Source organism: Equus asinus, chromosome X (genome assembly GCF_041296235.1).
Source record: "Equus asinus isolate D_3611 breed Donkey chromosome X, EquAss-T2T_v2, whole genome shotgun sequence".
Lineage (NCBI taxonomy): Eukaryota > Metazoa > Chordata > Mammalia > Perissodactyla > Equidae > Equus > Equus asinus.
Window position 1 is genome coordinate 64729954 of NC_091820.1, and position 25500 is coordinate 64755453.

At 36.1% G+C, this 25500-nt stretch overlaps 1 protein-coding gene across 1 annotated transcript in view; it reads left to right on the forward strand.

The window, feature by feature from the left end:
- The first annotated feature begins 487 nt into the window (after positions 1 to 487).
- The window catches only part of SH3BGRL (SH3 domain binding glutamate rich protein like), a 62651-nt gene continuing 37638 nt past the window's right edge, over positions 488 to 25500 (forward strand). The window contains exon 1 of the mRNA XM_014852382.3: positions 488 to 941. Within this exon, the coding sequence (XP_014707868.1) occupies positions 897 to 941 (45 nt within the window). The 5' untranslated portion in view covers positions 488 to 896. The remainder of the gene's footprint in view (positions 942 to 25500) is intronic.

Genomic DNA, 25500 nt, shown 5'->3' on the forward strand with positions numbered 1-25500 from the left:
CTATTTGCTCTTTCCTTTCCCCATTTCAACATCTCCTGCAACATATGATCCAATCTCCCTTTCCTCAGTCAGTTAAAAAGCAAACAAAACAAAAATCATTCATTTTCTTACACTGTATTTTCAATTTTTTTGGTTTGCAATTTCTTCCTCCATTGTGGAATCAGCCAGTCAATCAGGCCTCCTGTGAATTCTCACAGAAGCAGGATTCCCTACCTCAACAAAAAGCAAAACTCAAAAAGAAAACTAATCCTGCCGTTTCTGGGCTTAGGGAAACCTGAAACTTTTCTTAAACCTCTGTGGCATCGTTCAGTCCTTCAGTGCCCAATTCCTGCCACCAGCTAACATGAGAACAATCACTACACAATAGGAGTCTAAAAATGCACAAAGCTTTGAGAGCATGGGCTTTCTTACTAGCGTCTGGACTCAACAGAGCTTCCTCTTTCAAGGAAGCTCTGCCTTATTTGCATACCTTTCTGAGAAGGAAGTTATGCGTACAACTTTTAGACTCCGTCGGAAAAGGTCTTTCATTCTAATCTAATTCAATTCAATGTTCCCTTTCTCTTTTTCTTTCTCCTCTCCCTCTCTCCTCGGGGAGGGAATAGTCAAAATTAAATGTTTCAACAGATCTCGCGGTGCTATTCGAGATTCCCTATTTAAAAAAATTAGAAATGATGCAAATAAGCCCGTGCCTTCCGGGGTTTGGGGCTGGGACTGCAGCGCTCTGAGCCCAGTAAAAGCAGCCGCGGGAGGAGGCGGGGCTCCAGCGAGTTCCCCTTCTACCTTCCCCCACCCTTCTCTTCCAACCTCTGTTCGGCCCCCTAGCTTGATTCCAGCCTTTGCTGCAGCTGCTCTCCAGCCGTTTCAGGACCCAAACAACCGCAGTTGCTGTTCCCAGGATGGTGATCCGTGTGTATATTGCATCTTCCTCTGGCTCCACGGCGGTAAGGAGGGTGGGGAGCTCACCTTTCTTGTTTTCCTACACCTCAGTCTGCTGCTGCCCCAGAACCGTTAAATTGCAGAAGTTCGTCTGGCAGCTTCTCCTTTGGAAGAAACACGTATCTCCCACCCCACCCCCCTTCTTCCCTTTCTTCCCTTTGTTGCATCGATTTCGTTTTCAATGGAGTTGAGCTTTGTTTGCTTTATGACGTTAGGGCCACATTTCTCCTTTGAAGGGAAAAGAAAGCTACCGAGTTTTGGTAGATGGGAGATGGCGGTATAGGGTCTTTAGGGTTAAGTAAAGAAATCAAGTAAAAGCACACACTGGTGAGTTTCAAGAATGGAACATTTGACATGTGCTCTAGGTACTGAAACAAGGGGCAGGAGTGCACATCTGTAAAGAATGTAAAACACGCTCTAACTGACGACGATTGAGTGGAGGCCTACTAAGGCATTGTGATTATTTTCAGAGAGTGAGACCCCTGTAGTCAGTTATTTTTCGAGTGTGTGGGAGAGGGTGTTTAACTTCAGCCTAAAGATTCTGTTAGAACTTGGCAAAGTGGGAGCGGAAGTTGGGAACAATGATACAAAGTTGTGGTTTTTTTAAAAACTTAATGTGACAAGGGACCTGTTTTTTTCTTCCATATTGTCCCTTATTTTGACTTTTTTTCTTTTTCAAGAGATTTTGCTTCTAACAGTTCCAAACTGCTTCAAATATAGTATTGAGACCTGGAAAGGGAACCAGCAAGTGGCTTCTTATGTAGTGGCCAACTGGAATTGCTGCTTCTTCAAATTATAGGACATTCCCCCCATTCGTGTGCTGGTTGATTTAGAATAACAATTTTTCAGCAGCTGTGGGGAGCAATAGGATAAACTGGAATGAAAGCCGAGTGTATATCCATGATAAATGAAAGTGTCTCTGTTTTTTAAAACTCAAGAGAAAAGCCAGCAGTGGCAAGAGCAGATGTGTGGGTTCAGGATGTAGGGTGTAGGAACTCCCTCCTTCTTCTGAGCTTTAGAACAGCAGCTATTCCATGCTTTTGTTGTTGTTGTTGTGTATTTTTGTTTTTCTTTTGTTTTTTTACCCCGAAGAGGATTTGGGATAGAACTGAAGTTTATGTGAAATTACAAGAACCTTGAATCTTGTTTCTTCTCACCCCCCACCATATGTGGATGTGTTTAGATAGTTTTGAAATAGAATACTTAACCTTTCATTTTTTTTAGCAAGTTTAGGTTGAAAAAAAGACTTTTTATATTGCCTTTGAACCTCACTTTATGAGTTTCTTGCCTTATTAGTTTACATATATATTCATTTTGATATTTCAAAGTAATATTTGGTTAGTCTCAAGTCCAAAACAGAAATTGGAAAATTTTTAAGACCAGTTTAATACCTTAGTTAGACCCCTAATTAGATTGAACAGATCAGGAAGTTAGTTTCACTTTGAGTGATACACATTTCAATACTGCTGTTTATTCTTTGCTTTTTCCCTCTTCTACTCCTCCCCCGAAAGCAGATTAAACAGGAAACTCCTTTCAGAATTTCTATTCAAGTAAGAACAACTGCACCTCTCTCTTTGTTAAAACTTGAGTTCCTAAGAACATTAAAAATGACTACTGTCTCCTTTTATGCCCATTATTAGACTCCATTGTTGAAGACTATGAAAATAGGAAATATTTATAGTATTTGTGATTTGTTTCAGTTTTTTTCTTATTTAAGTTTCTTAAATCTTAACTAGAGATTTGTCTATTGTTGTAGTAATTATAGTTCTTATGAGTCTGTTATCAAAATTCTACTGCAGGGGCTGGCCCAGTGGCCCAGCGGTTAAGTTCGCACATTCCGCTTCAGTGGCCCGGGGTTTGCCGGTTCGGATCCTGGGTGGGGACGTGGCACCGCTTGGCAAGCCATGCTATGGTAGGCATCCCACATATAAAGTAGAGGAAGATGGGCACAAATGTTAGCTCAGGGCCAGTCTTCCTCAGCAAAAAGAGGAGGATTGGCAGCAGATGTTAGCTCAGGGCTAATCTTCCTCAAAAAAAAAAAAAAAGAAATTCTACTGCATATTGCCAAAATAAATTCTTGTTTTATTATAAGTTTAAAGTATTTTAGATAATACTAAAACAGTATAAAGTGAGTTTAATTCAGGAAGAGCTCCTTTAGAACACAAATGGAGACTCTTCAGTTTGCAATACTAAGACTTTTCCTTTAAGCTTACTGCCATACTGTTTTTAACACACGATTTAGAAATTTTGGAGCAAACATCCTGATGTGAACCCAACAATTGTACAAAATGAGATACTCCTATAAGTGACTGAGTGTCTGAAGAATATTTTAAGAAGGTTTTGGTTTTGGACTGGTAATCCCTGACTGTTTTCATTCACTCTAATGATTGTCATAAAAATAACCAATGTTAGATGTTTTATTGGGTAGAGGAGGATCTGTGATAATTGCAAGATGATTTTAATTTATTCTGCCGCAAGTCTCCCTTTCCTCCATAGGCCGATTAAAAAGCAAAAAAAAGTTTTCAAACTTTGTGCTCAACTCTGCCCCAATTCAGAGGAGTAGCACTTGCTTCTCAAAAGTTTAGAAATGAAAGCAAGTATGTTGGTTTTTGCAAGGGATTTCTTGATAGTAGCCATAATAATGATAGTTAGTAGAAACACTTAAGTGTGTCAGGTACTATCTCATTTTTTCTTGACAATTTCTAGTCCTATGAATTAGGTACTGTGATTATCTTTATTTTTAGGATAAGGAATTACAGGTTCAGCAAGGTTAAACAGCTTTCTCAGGGTCATACAACTAGTAAGCCACAGAATCCAACACAAACTGTTTGAATCCAAATAACATGTGTTTAACTACCAAGGAATACATCCTGCCAGTGATGCATGACAGCTAGGAGGCATAAGGAGATAAATGTGAACATGAGATGTGAGAGGTACGGAAACGAGTAAGTCCCGTAAGGGGAAGAATTGCCTGGGCATATACATATAGGGGAATAGAAAAATGAGGAGCTAGTGTGGAGGAGGAATAGGATGTCTAAAGGAGAATGTCAGTAAGTAGGGTAAATGATTATTCACACAAGGCCAGGGAGATAGAGAAGACATGCATATTTGGAACTGGTCTTTTATAGGTCAAGGTGTGAAAATTCAGGTCTTAATACTGTTTCTTTTTATGGAAACCATTTAGCAGGAATGCAACTCCCAAGTTATCTGTCTGTAGGATGTGATTTCTGCCTGTTCGTGCATGTCTTGACTGGCTGTAGCACAGTAGCATACACCATGTTTTTTTCTTCTCGAGATTGTAGTGCCCTGTGAATTTACATTTAATGAAAAAGGGATAGTAAGCACAGAGCCTATATAACAATAAATTTCAATGACTTTTAACAAAAAGAAACATTGGCCTTTGATCAGAATTGCTAGAGTGATGATAACTTGAAGAATTTTAACTGGTTTGGGAGTTTTCTTCCCATACTTCTTTCCCGCAGATCCATAATAATCTCCTTTTCATGGCTTCTTTGCATTCTAGGTGTGCTTGGTGTAGAAATTTTAGATTGTGGTAGATGGTTTCTAAGGGTTTTATTTATGGAATAACTTTGGTAAAATGGTCTCTTTAATGATTGCTAAAATATAAACTAGTTGTAGCTTTAATTGTCCATATACTAAATGAAATAAACATAATTTTCCTATGTAGCAGTATTCAGTGCACAAGTTGTAAAAACAAGTGAATAAAATGGACACTTTGCCAAAATATGAGTCACTAGTTACAGTATTTTCTTCATTTTGTAATATGGATATAGAACAACCAGCCACGGTTCTTCAACTATAGGGTTCTCAAGTAATTGCATCTTAAGTGACAGAGTATTTTGCTGCTCTGTCTCTGTATTTATGAACTAAACATTGATTTGATGTATGCTGTAGTCTTTGTCATAGCTACCAAGATTTGTTTGACTGCTGCTTAGAGGTATTTATAAACTACTTAGAAGAGCAAAATCGGAAACTGTTCATCAGATGACTGGACGTGCTTTTTGGATGCCCCCAACAGTGGGAAATGGCAGCTTTCACATGGCAAATGCAGGAACTCGAGATCAGTTCCTTCAACTTGGTGCCTTGTATTTGATGACTGACTTCCTGAATTTCACAGCAACAGTGGCAAAGTCTTTGGAATAATTTGGCCCAACTTAAAGAGGCTTGGGAAACACAGTTGTCAATAATGATGATTCTTGAGCATTTAAACAGATACTTAGAAGTCAAATGGTTGTAGGGAAGAATGTATTGTGGAAGTTTAGTGAAAGATTCATAATCTGGTGGGAGAGAAGCATAAAATGGATTCATCTCTAGCTTGAAGACTAGTTACTCTATTGAGGAAAGGTTTTGATCAATAGACCTTAAAGTCAATCCTCCCCCTGGGTTGGCGTGGAAAAAAAAATAAATTGAAGCCCCAGACACAATCAGGTTGAATGTTCTAATTCTCTGTAGTTAATCTCTAAGTTGTTTTCTAAAATATATATTGTGCAGTCAAACATATATCTTGTACAGGAATTTTTTCTGCTTGAATTGAATTATCAAGGGTGAATGTTGAATTTCATTTCTTACTGATAAAATCAAACAGATTGAGAATCTGTTGGTGACTATCTGACCATCTGTTTGCTTTCACTTCTACTTTGTAGCCCACCAGGAGGCCTTTTAAACCCAGTACTTAATTATTTCCTCTAACCCAGACCAAGATTAAACAAACACACATTTAGAGAGAAGGCGTAGCTCATTTATGGTGATTGTTATTATTAATATGAGAGACAAAGCTGACTTTTTACACTTGGCCAGTAGAGAAGAATTCTAAGCAAAGGGATTATTTTCTAACCCACTCCCTCACATTTTGGCTTTATTAATTTGTTTTAAGTGTTGCAGACTGTCAGAACATCAGTGAAAAAGTAAATTTAAAAATATCACGACAAATTCAAAGATGGTATATTTAAAAGTATTCAATGTCGGTGTTACTAGAATTTTTGTTTCATTACCATGACTAATTAAGATTTGACTCTAGTAATAATAAAGGCTAACATTTATTTATGCATCGTATATGTAAGGCACTGTGCCCAGTGCTTTATGTATGTTATCACAATTAGTTTAATCCTTATAAAAATGCTGTGAGGTAAGTACTATTGTTATATCCATTTCATGTAATTGGAGGGAATATCTCTAAGATCCAGAAACATTAGGTACGTAGCTCAAGATCAAAGAGCTACAAATAGCAGAACTGAGATTAAAACTCAGGTTGTTCTGACTCTGGAACCCACTCCTAAGCACTGTTTTATTTACACATCCTTTTAGACTATAGGTATTGAACAGAAATTATGTCGATAGTACATTAAAATCTTATCATGTGAGTAAGATTGCCATTTAAGGCTGGATGATGCCTGAAAAGAAAGGAAAAGACTGGATGAGGCCTACCAGGCAAATGTGCCTTCCTTCATAATCTGCATGTGAGAGTAAACTAGGAGTGGGGGAGATAGGGAGGTTAGAAGTACCATTTCCATATACAATTTATTTCTTTTTTTGTAAAATTGCCTAACCAAGGGCATGGTTTTAAATAGCATTTGTGCCACATATTGATTTTTTATGACGTTGATTCTCTTCCCTGAAAAGGTTTTCCGTGTGGCTATAGACAAACGTAATTAAAAGATAGCTTTTTATGATTCTGTAAATCTTCTAAATTCATCAGGAAGGCAGTGCTGCTATAACTTGTAAATTCCGGTTCTGCACTCTGGTCTTTGAATTCTGTCCCTTTGGCTTAGTCCTTTCTGGAAATGAGACCCTACCACAGAGTTGGAGTGGAGCCAAACATTATTGCTTAGGGGATTTCCAACAGTGAGTCAAGACAAATAGAACTTCACCTTTTAAATACCACAGAATATTCATCTCAGTTAACAGTTACAACATGAAAAATTTGTCTGTTTCACCACCACAACTCAGCCCTTTGTTTTATCATAAGTGTAACATATTTTAACTGTATGATATCAGAAACCATTCTATCCAGTGTGATATTTAAAACTTGATTCAGAAGGAAGACGAGCATAGACAATTAGTAATTATGTTAAAAATATGATAATTCATCTCACTTTAGTTTCTTATGCAAGTTGTTTGTCAGCTTTAGTTGATAATAATAAGAGCTATCATTCGTTAAGCACTTAAAATATGCCAGGTATAGCGGTAAGGACTTTACATATATTACATTTTTAAAATTTTGTGGCAACTCAATGAAATCAGTACTCTTATATGCACATTTTTATGAAGGGGAAACAGAGTCAGAGAGCTAGCAAAGTATTCTGTAGGTTTGTCTGATTCCAGAACGCATGATGTTAGTCCCTATACTATTCTGCTTCTGATTGATATTTATTAATTACCCACTATGAATGTGGCTCTGAAACTAATTTAAAAGTCATTGCAAAATTGCTTTTCTGATGAACTTGGAAAATCATGAAAAGTACTTCTTAATTAATTGTTCTGTAGCAGTACCAATAATAATTCTAGTGGCCTGTTACATCATGTAGAGAACATAGAATTCTTCAGAGCAGAAAGTAAAGTCATAATAGCTCAGTATATACTATTAGTTAGAATGCAGAACATGTACCTTTATCCCAGTATAAGAAAATTACCTTGCGTAAGGCAGTATAACTAAAAGGTAAGACTGTTTTTGGAAGGGATTTTAAGCTTTTAATTAGAGCACATAGCTTTAGGATGAGGTATGTGTTATTGGCTGTTGCCTATGTGATTTGAGTAGGTCACTAAACCTTTCTTTGTTTTTTATCACCCTCACAAGTAGAATATAAATGACATAAAGTGAAAAGTATCATGAAAGAAAGCATATACAAGTGTTATTATTGGAAATCCGTTACTGAAAATTATCAAATCTGATCTCACACTTTCAGAAACTTAAACATAATTGGTCTTATGCGTCAACTAAATATTTTGAACTTGAAAGAGGCAGAGGTTGGGATGAACCTTTTTCAGAGAATTTCTATGTAAAATTTTAGGAATAAATGTATTAAATTTAAATTTTCTGAGCAATGTTGACAGGACAATCGGGTAGTAGTGGTGATATAGAGAGTTAGGCAGGTGACAAGACAAACACCTGGTGAGTTTTAAAGGGAATAAGAAGGAAGTGTGACAAGGTCCAGAATAGTGCCAGTTCCATGCCAGACTTGGAATTTATGTGATTTTTTAAAAAAGAGGTTGTTGAAAGGCAAGTACAAAAATATTATAAGGAAACTGTGACTAAACATTTACTTATTGTCCAGTTGCATTAGGGCTTATGATTACATTTTGAAGTTGACATTGAAGAATGATTTTTGTTTGGCATGTGTTTGTGTCCCCTTAGAAATTATATGGTTATGATCAGGCTCTGCATAGGGTACTTAAGAGAGGAGTATATATCTTACTTGGAATTTAGTCTGACTCTACCAAAAGGTTGACTTTGGAAACTAAAACTACACATTCCAGGGGAACCTTACCCTGCCCAAATGTCAAGGACTGCTTGGGAGAGGTCCCACCAGCCACACGGCATGTATGTGCTTTCAAAAGTCAGTGACTCTAGATTTCATGAAAAGTTATGTACCATATGATGCTTTAGAACACAAAGTATCTAACACAGTCTTATCTAAATAATTTATGACTAGATGCCCAAATGGATTTACTGTAAATTAATATCTAATTACTTTTGGAAAGTCACTCATTTCCAGAGATGAATTTGATTTTTTTTACTGCATAATGTGGTTGGATAGAGAAGTATTAGAACTGTACTTCTAGGTTAATGTGTAAAACTAGGGAAACATTGCATAAATATCTTATTGCTTGGAATCTATAGAGAACAGCTAAAAAGGGGCTGTTGGTACAACAATTAGATACCGTATTGTGCAACAGTTCACGTTAAAAGATTTTGGGGGGAGAAAAAAGCAAAATCTGAATCCTAGGGCTATCAAAACATGGATTGCTCCAACAAACAATTATAAGGAAAAGCAGTTAGATTATCTCCCAGTTAGTGAGATAACCTACTTCTATACCCACACTTGCAAAAAGGACCACCATTTGATGTCATAAGATTTCTTGAAATCTTTGATCTTGAAATGGCAGACATTAATGTATGTGTCTATTTTGTTTCAATAAAAATGTGGAGGAATTTTCATTTCATATGATTAATGATGAATCCTTATTCTATGTAAAAGCATATGATAAAAATACAGGTGGCATGTTGTGTATAATAGCGTTAAAACTTCTTTTTTGACATTTTCTCAAGGTATAGAGATTGTCTCTACCACAGTAATTGCTTTATGTCATGTAAGGCAGATTTCTGTACATAAAAAAACAGATTTTCAGGCTAAGCCAATGTTTTTACGGTTTATGTCCTAGCTTTCCTCCTCTCATACTGATGGACCTGTCATAATTAAAGTACTTTGTAGAGCTCTACTTTAGACTAGTACTATTTCAAAATTCAACAGTGATATCGACAACTTATTTACTTTCCACCAGACCATGAGTTTCTTACTGCCCAGAATATACTTACTTGTGATGAGTTTCTAAATAAATATTTGTTGATGGATGAATGCATGACTTGTTTAAATTCAAGTCTAAACAGGTCATCCGAATGGAGATGTGCAGTTACTAGTGGGAAATGCATGACTAGAACTTGGGAAAGATGGTGTCTGGAGAGTAGATTTGGGAGTCATTGACAAAGAGGTGCTTGAAACCATAGGAAAGAATGAGCTCACATGGAGGGAGGAATTATAGAGTCAGATGAGAAGAGGGCTGTGAACAAAGACAGGACTTTGGTGAATGTTCATGTTTAGGATGATGTGAAAGGAAGCAGCTGCAGAAGGAAACAGGAAGATTCATTAAGAGAGATCAGAGTAGTGTCCTTTCATGGAAGCAAGGGCAGGGAAAGAGTTTTCAAGAAGGGTGAGCATTGTTGCTGGTGCCATACAGAAATCATAAAAAGTGATTTTAAAAGGCTGTTCAATTCAAAATAAGGAAATTATTGGTGACCTTGGAAATAGCAGTTTCAGTGGAATGGTGAGGACAGCAGCCTGATTGCGAAGCTTTGAGAAATGTGGTGCATATGAGGAAGAGGTGAGTACGTAGACTAATATTTGAGCAGTTTGGTGAAAGGAAAGAAGGAAGATAGCTGAAAAGAATTAAAATGACATTATTCTAGAGTTATTTAAAAAGCACAAAACTAAGTGAGCTGGGATTTTGCCTTGAAAAATCCTATTTGTCAGTTTCCCCAGCCTAGATTTATTAGAACACTGTTGATTTTTTGTTTCACTGTAGAATCAAGTTTAAAGTAACTCAATGACTTGTGGTTGAAATATTATAGAGTTAATATTTTGGAAATTATGACAGAGAGAGAAGATGAATATTTGTGATTAGAGAACAATGAAACCAAATAAACATCTTTATATTATTTCTACTTGAAAATGTCCAGTGAGCACTTTTTATCAAGAAAAATCCAAATTACTTCAGAAAGCATTGTCTTTAAGTTATAAAAGCCTTTGCTAATTTGAGTTACCATATAAAATCTACGTTGACAATGTAGCAAAATATATTTATTTTTAGTGATAAATTTAAATTACCCTTGTAAGAGGATATGCAGAAAAGTTGAAGTTCTTATAGAAATTATAAAGAACAGCTGGAAATTTACATTACCCCACTTGCCAAACTTCAGTAAAGACAAGTTTGACTCTTTAGAAAATATTACTCTCTACACTTTAACTTCTTACTATGAGGTGGATTATTTCAGTCATAAGAAAGTACAATTTGTCTGTTATTTTTCAATTTAGTCTTTTACATTTAGTCCCGTGCTCCCCAATTTTAATCGAGCTTCCAGGAAACTAGAAAGAATATAAAGTTGGAAGGTCAGTAGGCCGATATCGATACCTTAACGATTTCTGGGCTGATTTGGGATTGGGTGAAGGCAATTCAAGAAAAAAAGACAAAGAAAGATAAATGGAAAGGAATTAGAAATTTGGGACTCCATATAAATGAAATTATTAAATTCTAGATCAGAGAGTTTATGGAGCTCTGGTTTAATACTTCTACATTGACCAAACTTAATAGTGTATGTCCACACACATGCCATATAAACACTTGGCAGAGATGCTCAACTGTAGAGCCTTACATGGAGTGGACAATTTTACTAAATTATGTGGATAGGCCCTGCCAATTCTGAATCTATAGGGGGTGCTGGGGATTCTCTTCTTTTCACCCCAAAATTCATTCATTCATTCATTCAGAAAATATTTATTGCCACCCACCAGGCTAGACTCTGGACTCAGGTCCTCAACGGCAAAAAAGGACCAGGAATAAAGATTCCTCAGCCTCTTCCCTGAGCCAGAATAAGGGAGGGAGTATGGGGGTGTCAATTTTGGGGACTAACTTACATGGTCTGCAAATAAAGAGGCATATATGAGAGGCTCAAACGCAGAAGTACTTTATGGACTTCTTGTGTGAAAGTTGGTACCCTGTCTCACAGGAATCAGCATTCTCCTGCCCACTAACAAATGCCTCCAAGTATTTTGTCCACCCCTTCCAGTCACCCTGACAGTGATTTCCTTGAATAACTATTCTGAAAACAGTGATAGTTTATTAGTTAAATTCAAACTTTCCTCAGTTTTCCTGCTATTTCACTAGAGAAGCGTGTGGGAAGTAGATCCTAAGCACAATTTGCACTTTTTCTTACGTTTGAACATTTTGCACAGGCGTGATTATTATATAGCTCTTATTAAAGGCAAATGTAGCAGTGATGACAAGTTCATTGCCTATTTCTATCACTTACCTTGGGATTCTGGAACAAAGGATGCGAGGCCCCTTTTTCATTATCTGAAGAATGCCTTTTACAATTCTCTATAATCCCTTCACCTTGGGATCACCCTGGCCTTGATTTTTTGTGTAAACGCTTATTCTTTACAAAAATCTGAGGTGTGTTCATTAACTCCTTTATTTATAACACTGCAAAGGTCTTATGTTTGTCTCAACCTTTCCTACTCTCCTTAGCTCTTTCCTTCTTTTCCAAAGATTAAAGGATTCCCAAAAGTACCGTTTAATGTTTTGTTCAGGGTTCTGCATATCAATGTGCTTTATTTACTTTGGGTTTAGTTCATGCCACTGCTGTAATTAAATTTAAGGATCGTCTCGTGAGCCAGACTTTCCAGTATGGGGGCTATTCAACATGTTTGACTTTGGTCAAGCATATGACAAAGAGCTTAAGTGCTGAAATATTATTTCTCTTTATGTTTCCACCAAATAATTAGATAAGTAAAGATCATTTTAGCTTCTCCTTCCTGCTTCCAACATATTTCTAACTCTCCTCCCCCCCAACATTTGAACTCCGTCAAAAATAGTTGCCTCTGGGGCCAGCCTGGTGGTGCAGCAGTTAAGTTCGCACATTCTGCTTCGGCAGCCTGAGGTTCGCCGGTTTGGATCCTGGGTGTGGACATGGCACCACTTGACGAGCCATGCTGTGGCAGGTGTCTCACATATAAAGTAGGGGAAGATGGGCATGCATGTTAGCTCAGGGCCAGCTTTCCTCAGCAAAGAGAGGAGGATTGGTGGCAGATGTTAGCTCAGGGCTAATCTTCCTCAAAACAACAACAACAAAAAAGAAGAAGATTGCCTCATTACTGAGAGTTAATAAGCGTCAAAATCCATTTGGGATCTGTTGTTCTGGTGGATAAATTTTCTCCTAGTACCAGATTGTTCTTAAAATAGCATTATGTCTTTCAGATTTTTATGATGGTGCTTTAGTGGGAGACTAAAACAACCATATCTAGATAAAAAGGGCATGGGAAAAATTAATCTTTTTGTGATTAATGTCACTTGTTATTAAGAAACCTAGAGTATAACACTGGAAGTTTCTTTTCCATTGTTAAAAAACATAATAGCTTTTGGTTTCTTCCATTTTTTTATCAGTATCAAACTTACTGAAAATAAAATATTAGAAGCATCTGGATAGAAGAGATCATCCAGTCCATCCACATAAGGACTGCCTGTGAACTGTCCCAGAAAGATTGTAATCAACTTTCTCTTAGTAAACTCTCCAAAGAAGGAAATGTACAACCTCCCTTGGTAGTATGCTGCAGTGCTAATTTCTATTCCTTGTTGTTCTAGACTCTGGGACTAAGATTGTGGAAATCTGGGTGACCAATGAAGAATATTTTTTTTTACCTCTTTTTGTGTAGCGAAGAGGGAGATCAGATTCTTGAAACCATGGAAGCAAAGAAAGTAAAGCACTATACAGTACATAGAGATCCACCAGTTATCAATTCAACATATATTCTCTAAATAACCTGCTGATAAAATATTCACCTCTGTAGGGCACGAGGTCTTTGTCTTAAGAGAGCTTACAACCTAGCTTGTTTTGGAAAGCTTAAAATAGGTCTGATGATTTTATTTTCTTCTCTTCTGTTCCTCTACTTTTTTAGGAAGCGTTCTGGGTATTGTTCATGGCTGTAGATCAATACACTTCAGATGATGCCGTAATGGAATATTCCCATATATTAGTTATTCTGTAAGACTCTTGATTTATTGAATTTAAAGTATAATCTCAAAATAAGCATTTTAAACATTTTTAAATCAATAAATCCCTCAAGCCCAAGTTTTTGGCATTTTTTATTTATGATAGTTGATCTTGTTATTAGTGAAGAAAATTGTATGGCATGTCTAATGTAAGACCTAATGCAATGCCTTTAAAAAATTCAATTTCCAGAAAAATATTGTCTTGTAAAATTATGAATTATACTGCTTGCTGTAGTAGAGAAAACACAGCTGTTTTAGAACTCTGAACTGAAGACTGTGACTCTTTAATGTTTAATAGTAATTTGTTTGCAATCCTTTCCATCATTAGTATACTAATCAACAAGGGAGCTCTGGATCTGGGAGTAAACGCCTTAGGATAATGGGTTAATGTCTGTGCTTTTTCCCCCTCTATAAAATAGAAGAAATGACCTTATCCCTACTTCCCAGGAATGTTAGATTTTTAAAAATGTGATTAATAGCAAGTATTTTGAGTTCCTTTGAATGAAAATTCTTTTCCATTAGCAGCCCAAAATAATTTGTTAAAACTGTTAAGGCAGAATACCCTTTCTATTTTCCATTATAAATTAGAATTTTGCGTTTGTTTTTAGTAGTCCAAGATTAGGTTTCAAGAACCTTAGCACATTGTTTTGTTTTGAAATCCTAATATGGCACAGAAGAGAGTTCTACCTGTTATTCCTTTTCCATTGAAAATGAACTCTTCTCTTAAGGAAAAATATTGTAGATTCTTATGTTGTTTCTCTCTCTCTACCCCTCACCCTTCCCCCATTCCTCTCTCTCTGGTTCTTTTCGATGCTGTTGTAATAATGCACAGTAATGTGCAGTTAGTTGAGCGTGAGGTTTAGTAAAAAGCTGTGTCCCAAAAAAGTTATATTTTAAGCAAGGAAAAAGGTATGAAGAAAGGTCATACAGGACTTTCAACTCGAGAAAACAGGCTAATAATATTGCTTGTGACATTCACATTTCCAAATTAGAAATTGTAGCATATAAAGACTTTTGTATATTTAATACTGTGTTCTAGAAAGAGAATCCTATGCTACTGAAAATGATCACATTCTTTTCATTAATGATCTTTCTCTTTTTGGATGATTTCCTCCTCACCCTCCATTTCTTCTGAAACTATTAGTTAGTAGCTCTTATACTTATTTGTAAAATATTAAAAATCTACTCTCTTTGGCTATTTTTCAACTATTTCAAGCAAATTTGCAGTAGGTTCCGGTCTCGAGACCATCCTATATTATAAACAAATTTTGTGAAACCCTACTGTATATCCCTCAAATATGACTTCTTCAAAGTACAGTTTATGAATCAGGAACACAAGCTGAGATACAGGTTATGTGTTTAACCCAAAACCACATAGTTAGAGGCAAGACTAACAGTGAATCATTAATAGATATTAGAAGACATTATTTCAGGTCACAATTAATCTGTGAGTTTAAGGTGGTTTGTATTTACTAACTTCATGTTTTTACAAGAAGCTTATTTTGAACCTCCCTTATAATTTGATTATATTTTCTTTAAACCTCGTGTTTTGACACAGTATAATAAAAGGACCAAAATCATCCTTTATTTAGTCTTTTTTTTTTTTGACAACAGTCTATTTCCTTCTTTTTCCTCAACTCTGGGAATGAGAATACAGACTTTTAAAAAGTTATTAGAGAAACTATGAGGGGGTTGTTATTGTAGTTTCTTTTTGGAGATTGCTAATTTGAAGCTGACTCAGCTTCAGTCTTTTCTAAAGAAGATAATGGATCTGATAATAACCTGATGAATGATATGCAGAGCTAAGTAAAGCTGACTTCCTCATAAAAGCCTTGTACAGGTAGAGACTATATTTCACTCAATACCCAGGCTTTTTTTTAAAGCCCTTCAAGCCTGAGGTAAGCTTTGCCACTCTCAATACCAATTCTATTAATTTTATATAATTAAGACTAAGGAAACACAATGATCCTAGTTGGGCTGTTAAGCAAAATTATAGGTCACTACCAATTATGCTGTAAATAAAGTCAAGGCCTCAGAAAGAGGAATGCTGTATCTTAACCTATCAGTGGGTAGTAAATTAATTTTTCTTCTGAAAAAATGAAGTTTCTTTTTAAAATTAGGCCTTTGTCAGATTTTTAGACACCTATGTTCAGCCCGGTGTTCTTTTGGATATTCTTTAGTGAAACTTACGGATTTGTAAACATTAGCTGAACTTTTGCTCCTATGAAAGGTTTTATTCCATAGTGAATGGGGTTACACTGATAATGTTAAACTTGAGTAATAGGAGGGCATGACTTAGGAATCTCAGCACCCATTTGATAATGTATATATTTCTGAGAACTACAGTCTAAATCTAAGCTGAGTTAAATTCATACTTTATCTTTTATTTGGAGAAAATTCAACCATCCTCTCAATTATCTCTCCCTCTGCAATCCATTCCACCTAGAATCGCCATATTAACCTTCCTAAATATACTTTAATTTTCTCTGGAAAATACCCTCAATGTAGGTTAAGTGTCTTTTTATAATCCAGTAACACTTTGTGCATATTTTAGTATCACTGCATATTGTATTGTTTATAGCTGTCTTCCCCACTAGACTGTGAACTCCTTCGGGTTAGGGACCTTGTTTTGTTCATCTCTGTTGTGTTCTCCAACTGTAGCACAGTACCTCGTCCCCAGAAAGTATGTAATGAACACATGCTTATGGAATTAGTGGATGAATGAATAAATGCATGCACGAATAAAGCACTTGATTTATCCCAAAAAGTAGTGTCTATGAAATCGTGGATTTGATGTGCTAATTCTGTTTTTTTCTATTGCTCATTAATATAAACATGTAAAATTAAATAAACATCTTCATTCATGTACTAAAAATCTTCTTCTGTGCCATCAGTGGTAAGTACTGCACTAGAGGCACTCTTTGGTCAAAACATCTGGGCTTACTACTTCCTGCATGTGCGAATTATTTCCTCACCTCGGTTCCTTTGTTCCCAGTGTTTCCTCCACCGAAGTTATTCTTCTTCTCCCATTCCACAGGCCCTGGTCTTACTCCTTCTTCCTCCTCACTAGTGAAGTCTTTCCTGGCTACTTAAAGTAAGGCAGTTCTCTCTACCTCTATTCCTTTAGCACTTATTGTTTATGATTCATGAGGGATGTTCATCATATTGTCAGTTGTCTTTTTGTGACCATGTTCTGATCACTCCATTAAACTCTTTGAGGATAGGGATTATATCATATATGTCTTCAATCCCTAGCCCATAAGAGATGTTCAGTAATTGCTTGTTGATCGCTTTACTTTTCTTAATAATGTTGCTGCGTTAATAAAGTGTTGCTGCATTAGTGTAAGATTTTTAATGGAAGGAATTGTATCTATTGGTGAAGTCTATTTATAGACCCATAGAATCTTCTAGGTGAACTGGACCTATAGACTAATATGTCTAACGTTTTATTCAATGCAAACTTCTCTTTTCACAGCCTTTTAAATACTGACTTTCTCCATTGATACTTATAGTAATTCTTCAAATAGACTGTTCCATTGTTAGACAACTCTGGTTAACTTCTACTACTAACTACTAACTACTACTGTTAACTACTAAGTTAGTAAATACAACTTCTAGTAATTCTTTGAATAGGTCGCTTCATTGTTAGGTAACTTTAGTTATTAAAAAGAATTTTAAATTAAGCCAAAATGTGGTTTGTTGTAACCTCTACCCAGTGGTTTGGATTTTTGTATTTGGAAGTAAATCTTCTCCTTGTTATCAGAACCCTTCACCTAAGGTAAGACCTCTGTCATGCCTCCTCGCAGTTTTCTGAAGATAATTTTTGGATGTCTGTCTCCAGACTGAGTATTGCTAGTTCTTTCAAATATTCCATATGATGCATATATTTTATGTCATTTACCATCCTGTCTACCACCTTCTAATTTGAGCCTGACTAATGATTGAAAAAATTTTTTAATCCTGAAGCCTTTAGTGTAAGTCTTCAATGAAATCTTGGAGATATATATATAGTTACATTTCTGAGAAATTCAATAAATTTTAATAAAAGTGTATTAGGATGAATGGTGTGTTTGGACTCCTTGTGACTGGTAAGACTCTGATGACAATGTCACCTGGAATAAATGTTGTGATAGAGATAAAAGCTGTACTTTTGTTTCGTAATTAAGTGGAAAAGTGATTTTCAAATCCCTAATTTTCTATTAGGACAAATTGAAGAGGGGCATTTTTATGATCATTGGACTACTACGGCTACATTCACTGAATGAATTCGCTAGGTGAATTTACACAGGTGAATACGTATGTACCATCACAGTGGGTTAATTATTAGTATTAGAGCTGGTTATGGTAGGCAGAGTAATGGCCTCCCAAAGATGTCCATATTCTAACCCCTGGAACCTGTGCCTGTGTTACCTTACATGGCAAAATGTGATTAAACAAAAGATCTTGAGAGGAGAGGCTATCTTGGATTATCCAGTAGGTACTGATGTCATCACAAGACTCATTATAAGTGGAAGATGGAGAAGAGAGTCAGTGTCGGATGGATGCCATATGAGAACAATTTGACAGTCATTTCTGGCTTGAAAATGGAAGAAAGGGCCATGAGCCAAGGAATGCGGACAGCCTGTAGAAGGTGGAAAAAGCAACAAAACAGATTCTCTCCTCCCTATAGACTCCAGAATAGAATACAACCCTGCCAACATCTTGCTTTTGGCCCACTGAGACGTGTTGGACTTCTGACCTCCAGACATTTAAGATAATAAATTTGTGTTATTTTAAGCCACTAAATTTATGGTAATTTGTTAGAGAAGCTAATATACTAGTATTCCAATTAAATAGTGTTGGTTTCCCTTGACATGTATAGAAAATTGAAAATAGGAGGTTCTAGAATGTTGCCAGTATTGAAGAGGCAGAATAAGATTCCTGTAGGTATCAATTGAGCATTTTTCCAATGATTCGTTCATTTTGCAGTTGTCTATTTGGGACTGTGATCAGAACCCTGCAATATCTAATCTGGCATCACAGGGATTGTATCTGTCTGCTTGTTTTGTTGAGAGAGACACATCACTTTGGACAGAGTCAGTATGTTATGAATTGTCAGTATAACTCAATCTCTATATGAACACTTTCTGACTATATAATATAGATAGTTATAGAGACAGTTTGGCAGAAGGAACCAAACACAGGGCTATCTTGAGATCTAATCCCAAAGTTTTTCTTCCTCAAGAGAGATTTTAAGCAAGTCTCCCTGCTTTTCTATGCCTAAGATCTTTATGAATAAGCAAATAAGCCATCTCTCATATTAAAGGCAATTAACATGCTATATAATAATTGGCTTATTCTCAAAACTTCATGAAGATAATAAGCAATGAGATATTTAATTTATATGAAAGTTGTTAAGCGTCAGTTAATGGCAGAAAACAAGGATGTGATGATATTAAATGACTAGTTCTGGCATTCTTAAAGAAGTAGTAGCAGAGTGATGATTAGAATTTTGCTGGTTTAAATGAGTATTTTTAGATTGTGCTGTATTTCACTATAATAAGATCTAGGTAGCAATTTATGTCATTCATAGTAATAACCTTTAATCTGAAAGGAACTTTAAATTTAATTATTTCTAAACTCATTTCACACATAAAACTGAGTTTCAGAAGGCCGAAGGGACTTGATCAGGATCACACAGCTCACTAGTAACATCGCTCGCTGGGAGAACAGACACAGTTTTACATAAATTGCTGGTGTCAAAACTAATCTTTGTAATTCATATGGAATTTCCAGAATTAATTTATGCAAGTAAAGATATTTTTAGTGTGGGATGGGGTGAGGTAGGGATAAGGAATTATCTGATTTACCTAGATTTTTTTAATTTGCAATACTTGAACTTACTAGATAATTGCCAACCATCCTTTTCACTTTTTGGTATAAAGGTCTGGCTTTTACTCTACATCTTGGTCTACTGATAAATGGCCATCTTCAAGCTAGGACTTAACAAAATTTAATTTTTTTAGTATGAAAATGTTTTGCCTTCTTGCAAATTGACACGAGTACTTCTTTATATTTTCATTATTATTGTATGTTTTTTGAAAGAACACTTTTATTTTAAGTCACAACATCAATAATCTGTCTTAACAATGTGTGAGTGACAGACAGACAGAGAGACAGACAATGAGTTATTTCTTTTGAGTAAATCCCAGATTCACACAGAAAACCAATAACAACCCACAGCAGCCGTATGGCTATGGGTCAGTCACCCTTGTCTTAGTGGCTGAATCATGAATGTGTTTACATTTGGTTTTATTCCTGAGGTAGGCTGAATAATAGCTCCCAAAGATATCTAGGTCCTAATCTGTAGAACCTGTCAATGTTACCTTATTGGCAAAAGAGACTTTGCCGGTATGATTAACTTAAGGATCTTGAGAAGGAGAGGTTATCCTGGATTATTTAGGTGGGCCTTAAATGTAATTACAAAGGTCATATAAGAGGGAGGCAGAGGAAAATTTCATGACAGAAGGGGAAGTAAGAGATATGATGGTGGAAATAAGAGGTTGGAGTGATGCAAGGAAGGGCTCACAAACCAAGAACTGCAAGTGGTCTCTAGAAACTAGAAGAGGCGAGGAAAACGGAATCCCCCCTAGAGCCCTCAGAAGAAACCAGTCCGGCTACCATGTTGATTTTAGCCCATGAGACTAATTTCAAACTCTGACCCCCAGACCTGTCAGTGAATAAATCTCTGTTGTTTTAAGCTAGTACATTTCTGGTAATTTGTTATTATGACAATAGGAAATTAATGAAATCCCCCACTCTTCTATTTATATGTTTTGTATTCTTGGCCAATTCATTTAACTCTGTCCTGCTTTTGTTCCTCTTAGGTAAACCTGGGCTTAACCTTGCCTGTATTACAGACCTTTTAAGCCTGTCCTGAGGAGATTTGTGAAGTTGTACCCAAAATAAATGCTTTGGGCTTCTCACAACAATGGTATCATTGTGAAAAATAGAATACCAGAGGCCAAATGTTGGTTAATTGGTTGTTAGATCCCACACCACTGAGAAACATGGTACAAATTTTTCAGTTACTTCATGAATTTAAAACTGCTGCATTTTATTTTGATCAGAAGATCACCAGCAATCAAATAATGTCTCGTTTGTGAATTCCATTTTATTTTTCTACTTAAAAATAACCGAAATTTTCTCTTCTGTACATTTCTCACCACCATATGCACTTACTCTGGTGGGTCTATTTCAGAACAGAGAGCCTGTCTCATTGCTTGCGAAACCCTTGGGGCTTGAGTCTATGTGAAGAATGCACAAAAATTCTTGAACAAACTATCAGATGGGACTGTTGACAGCTCCCTAGCCTATAGAAAACTAGTTGTCTTGTGTTTTTACTTTTGCTTTAGAAGTGAATTATTTTTTACTTGCTGTCTTGATAAGTATCTAAAAGGCACAATGATTTCATTTGCTTTTTAAGCTTTAAGTAATAATAGCCTTTTACCTGTAATTAGTCTTTAAATCATGGAATTTAAAAAAAATTTGTTTTTTTTTTTTTAGTTCTTATAAGCTCAATATGTTGTCAAATAGCCTAAGGCAAAAAGGGGCTGAGTAAAATGAATGGTGAACTAATGCCTGGAGTATTAACCCACATGATAACATACTTCACTCATTTCTTGGATTTCTGCACTCTCTAGCAATTTACAGAAGTTATTACAAAATAAACTGTGATAATGTAGCTTCATGTTCTCTCATATATTTCACTAAGCAGAGAGTTTTAGATACTAGGGCTTTAGAAAATAATGATTACAGAGATTGCACATAAGTATGTATAGACCTTTCCTAGTGGTAGTTAATATTAATGTGTTTACAATAACAGTCCATTTTAAACCATAGTGTATAGTCAATCCACTTTACTTTATTCATATGTTTTGAGTATATAACTTCTTTTGTTCAACTGAATGACATTAATTGTGAGCTTATAAGTTACATATATATACATATAGTTACATATAGCACTTAGAGGTTTTAAGACTAACTATTACTTAAGTTTGGGAATCCTGAGTGTCCTGGATGCAATGTCAGTTCTCTTTTGAAAAGAACACAGATAATTGGGTAACTCTTTTTTAGGGAAGTCTGTGATGCATATTCATCTCTGCTGCCTAGAATTCATTTCCAGAGGCTATGGAGGAAGTGTCAATGATTAAATGACATGGAGTTACTAGTAATTAGGGAGTTTCTACACATGTGGTGTAGTGGAAAGTACACTGGATTTGGAGTAGGAAGTTCAGAGGTTGAGTTTTAGTTCCACCATTCATAGCTATGTTATAGGTCCCCTCATTTCTGTGAACATCAGTGACCTCAACTAGAAAATGAGTATACTGGTATTTGTTCTACCTATTCCGAGGTTGTTTTAGTGAATAGGTACCTATATATTCATTCGTCAAGTATATTTTGAGCATTTTCTCTGTGCTTGGTTCCATGCTAGACCCTGGGAATTCAGCAGTGAACATAGCCCCTACTTTCATTAAGCTTACATTCTGATTGAAAATGCAAATATTAAAGAAGTAAACACATAAATAAATATATAATTACAACTTGTGATAAGTGCTGTGAAAGAAGAGGATAGGGTTTAGTGTGAGAGCATAAGAGACTTAGTTTAGATAGTGTGGTCAAGAAATGTCCCACTGTGGTGGTGATAATTAAGCTTAGTCCTGAAGGAAAGAAAGAAAACCAGGTAGATGACATGCAAGAAAAAGAATATTTCAGGCAGAGGAACAGCAGCTGCAAAGATCTAGAGGAAGAAATGAGCTCGACATATTTGAGGAATACAGGCGATCCCTGATGTGGCTGGAGCAAAATGAATAACTTGAGATAAAATTGGAGTAGAAGTCAGAAGACAGATCAAATAGAGCCTTGAGAGCACAATGGCAAACTTTATAAACCCTAAAATCCTCTACAAGTTTAAAGTGTGTATTATTTGCACTACTATTATGAACATAATATCCCTGACTTCCTTCATCTCTGTAATGTGTGGCCTTGACTCTTGACACACGAAGATAAGCTTCTGTATATCTGTATTTGTACTTTGAACCAAATGGAATGAAAACTGGGTTTCCCTCACTTGCCTTAACATTAAAAGTATTCTAGGGGTCTTCTGTAGTTACTTTCCCCAAAATGAGATTATTGGTCCCTTGGAGTTCCTAATTAGGTCACAGTAGGTTGAAGAGTTTTAGTTGTTTGTACTTGTAACATCAAAAATTTCATTAGTGTAAACTAAGTAGAGAACTCTTTTTACTGAGAAAGTCGTCACTAGAAGGTGTACTTCTTTACAGAACACTCTTCAGGTAAAGCAAGGGCTTACTTTTCCAACTAGTTTCTAGAGGAGCTAGAGATTCAGGGAGAATTGCACACCGGTTGTCCTGTCTGGTTTATCTGGCTGTTAAAGTGGAAGACTTCATGGAAAACAGCATGCCAGAGTAAGAAGTGTCCTTAGAAATGAGCTATTTCAAATCCCTCATGATATATATAAAGAGCTGTAGCTCAGGGACTAGATTCCAGGTCACCTGACTCCCAGGTCAGTGTTCTTTAGAACAGTGTGTTGATACGTTGAAGTAAGGCAAATATTTTCACTAGTTGGTGGTCTGTGGCTCTTCAGGGAGAGAAGCCAGAAAAAACATGTTGGATTGCCCTTGAAAAATGTCCATGCAGAAGTAGGTTTAAATATTATTTTAGTAAAGGATTGTGAACACAAACATTGTTCACTCACTCTTTCAGGAAAATAGTTTTCTGCCAACAAGAATGAAACATTTTACCAGACATGTATCCAAAAAGATGCACTTGCAGATGAAGTTCCATTTGTGAATTTGAAGTCAAGCAATACTCATCACTCCTCTTTTTATTATTTAAATCAGCTGTGAAGCACATTGTCATTAGGCTTCTTTTTTAAATGAACAGAGTTCAATTTATTTTGTATATATTGTAAGCCTTTGAAGGTATCAGTGTCTGTCGTTTGTCATTTTTAGAATAGAGGAATTTAGGTTATAGCTTTGGACACTTTTTTTTTAATCATTTCCATCTGAAACTGAGGTCTAAACAAAGTGGTGAACTGTATTTTAGGACTTTGTCCTCTGCTGGAAGGCAGTTGACTTGTTGCTGCAGATGGCTTGAAGGGGGCATTCCTAACTCTTACCAACTGCTAGCAGTTGTTAATTTAACTGAATTGATATCTGTTAAATGGTGATTGTGTCATCAATTTTGTGATGAAGTAGTCAAAATTTGCTGAAAATTTAAATATAGTTAAGTTCAAAACAGAATATCCAATTTGTGCAAAATTAATGTGTGCTAATAGTTTTCAAAATGACTTATTTAAATTTTAAAATACCATTATGGAATATTAAAAAAAATACATATTTGGTCTTTGTCTCTGGTTCCTGGCACAGAATTCCTAACACCATTGGAGTTTCCTGAGTGATAGGAGTGCCTTTTGTTGTTCATACTGAACCCCTTTCAACCACACCTGAGTTCATGCTAATGAAGTGGCTCTTGGCAGAGTGGGACCTCTAGATAGCTTCAGGATGAAAGTTGCTCTCCAGAAGAACCAACCAAATGATTAGAGGGTTGGAACTTTCAGCCCCACCCTCTAACCTCTGGGGAAGAGAAGGGCTGGAGATTGAGTTCTGTCATCAATGATCAATGATTTAATCAGTCATGCTTACATAATGAAACCTCCATAAAAACCCCTAAATGACAGGGTTAGGGAGCTTCCAAGTTGACGAATATATCCATGTTCCAAGAGAGTGGTGCACCCTGACTGTACAAGGACAGAGGCTCCTGTGCTTGGGACCCTTCCAAACCTTGCCCTATGTGTCTATTCATCTGGCTGCTCATTTGTATCTTTTATAATAAACTGTAATAGTAAGTGAATGATTGATCCTGAGGGAGGATTGTGGGAACCCTTAAACTAGTAGTTGGCCATGTAGAAGTGTGGGTCACCTGGGAACCCCACTTGTGTCTGGCATCTGAATTGAGGGCAGTCTTGTAGGACTGAGCCCTCTAATTTATGGGATCCCATCTAACTCCAGGTAGTGTCAGAATTGTATTGTGTTGTCAGACACCAGTTGATGTCAGAGATCTGGAGAATTGGTTATTGGTGTAGAAAAATAACACATAAGTGTTTTCAGAAAAACCACACAACCGTGCTGGTCAGTTTATTTTGAAATTAAAATGTGAATATTTTCCAATTAAATTCCAAGAATCTTTGGCTCTGGTTTTGTAACCTTTAGAAGCTTCCATAGGTTATAGCAATAATGTCCCTAGGAGAGTCTTTCAGAGCCTTATAGTTTATGGAACTCAGATAAAGACTAATGCCAAGCTGTTGGAAGACCCAAGTTGTAAAAGTGGCAGCTTTGGGTACAGGGCTGCAGCAGCAATATTCTCTGTGCACTAGCAAATGAAATTAAATGAGATAATGTGTGTGGTACTTTGCATAATACCTGGCATGTAGTAGATGCTAAATATCTATGTATGTTCACATATTATATGTGTGTGTGTGTATATATATATATAAATAATTAAAAATGTTTAAAGAAAACAATTGAGGTGATACAAACAAACCTTATTTAACACTTCATGAAGCAGAGAGTCTCCATTTGGAGAACTGCAAAATGGGGCTGAAGGAAAGAAGTTTTTATGGGCTAAAGAACAAGGTAGAGAAAAATAGAAAATACCTAATCAGTTTGGGCCACATAGTCAGCCTTGTTTGGGGTGAGAAGGCCCCAAGTTGGCTTGATGTTTCTTGAATGGCTGACTGGATATACTGTGTATCTTGGGCCTAGAAATGTATTTATATATATATAGTATTATCTAGACACACACACATACCTCTCTAAGCCTCAGTAAAAAAACAGAGATGATAATACCTACTTTACTTGGCTGTTATAAAGTATAAATGAGATAATATGCTTAGCACAGTGCTTAAAACAGTAACTTTTCAATGTTATTTGATATTATTGTTGT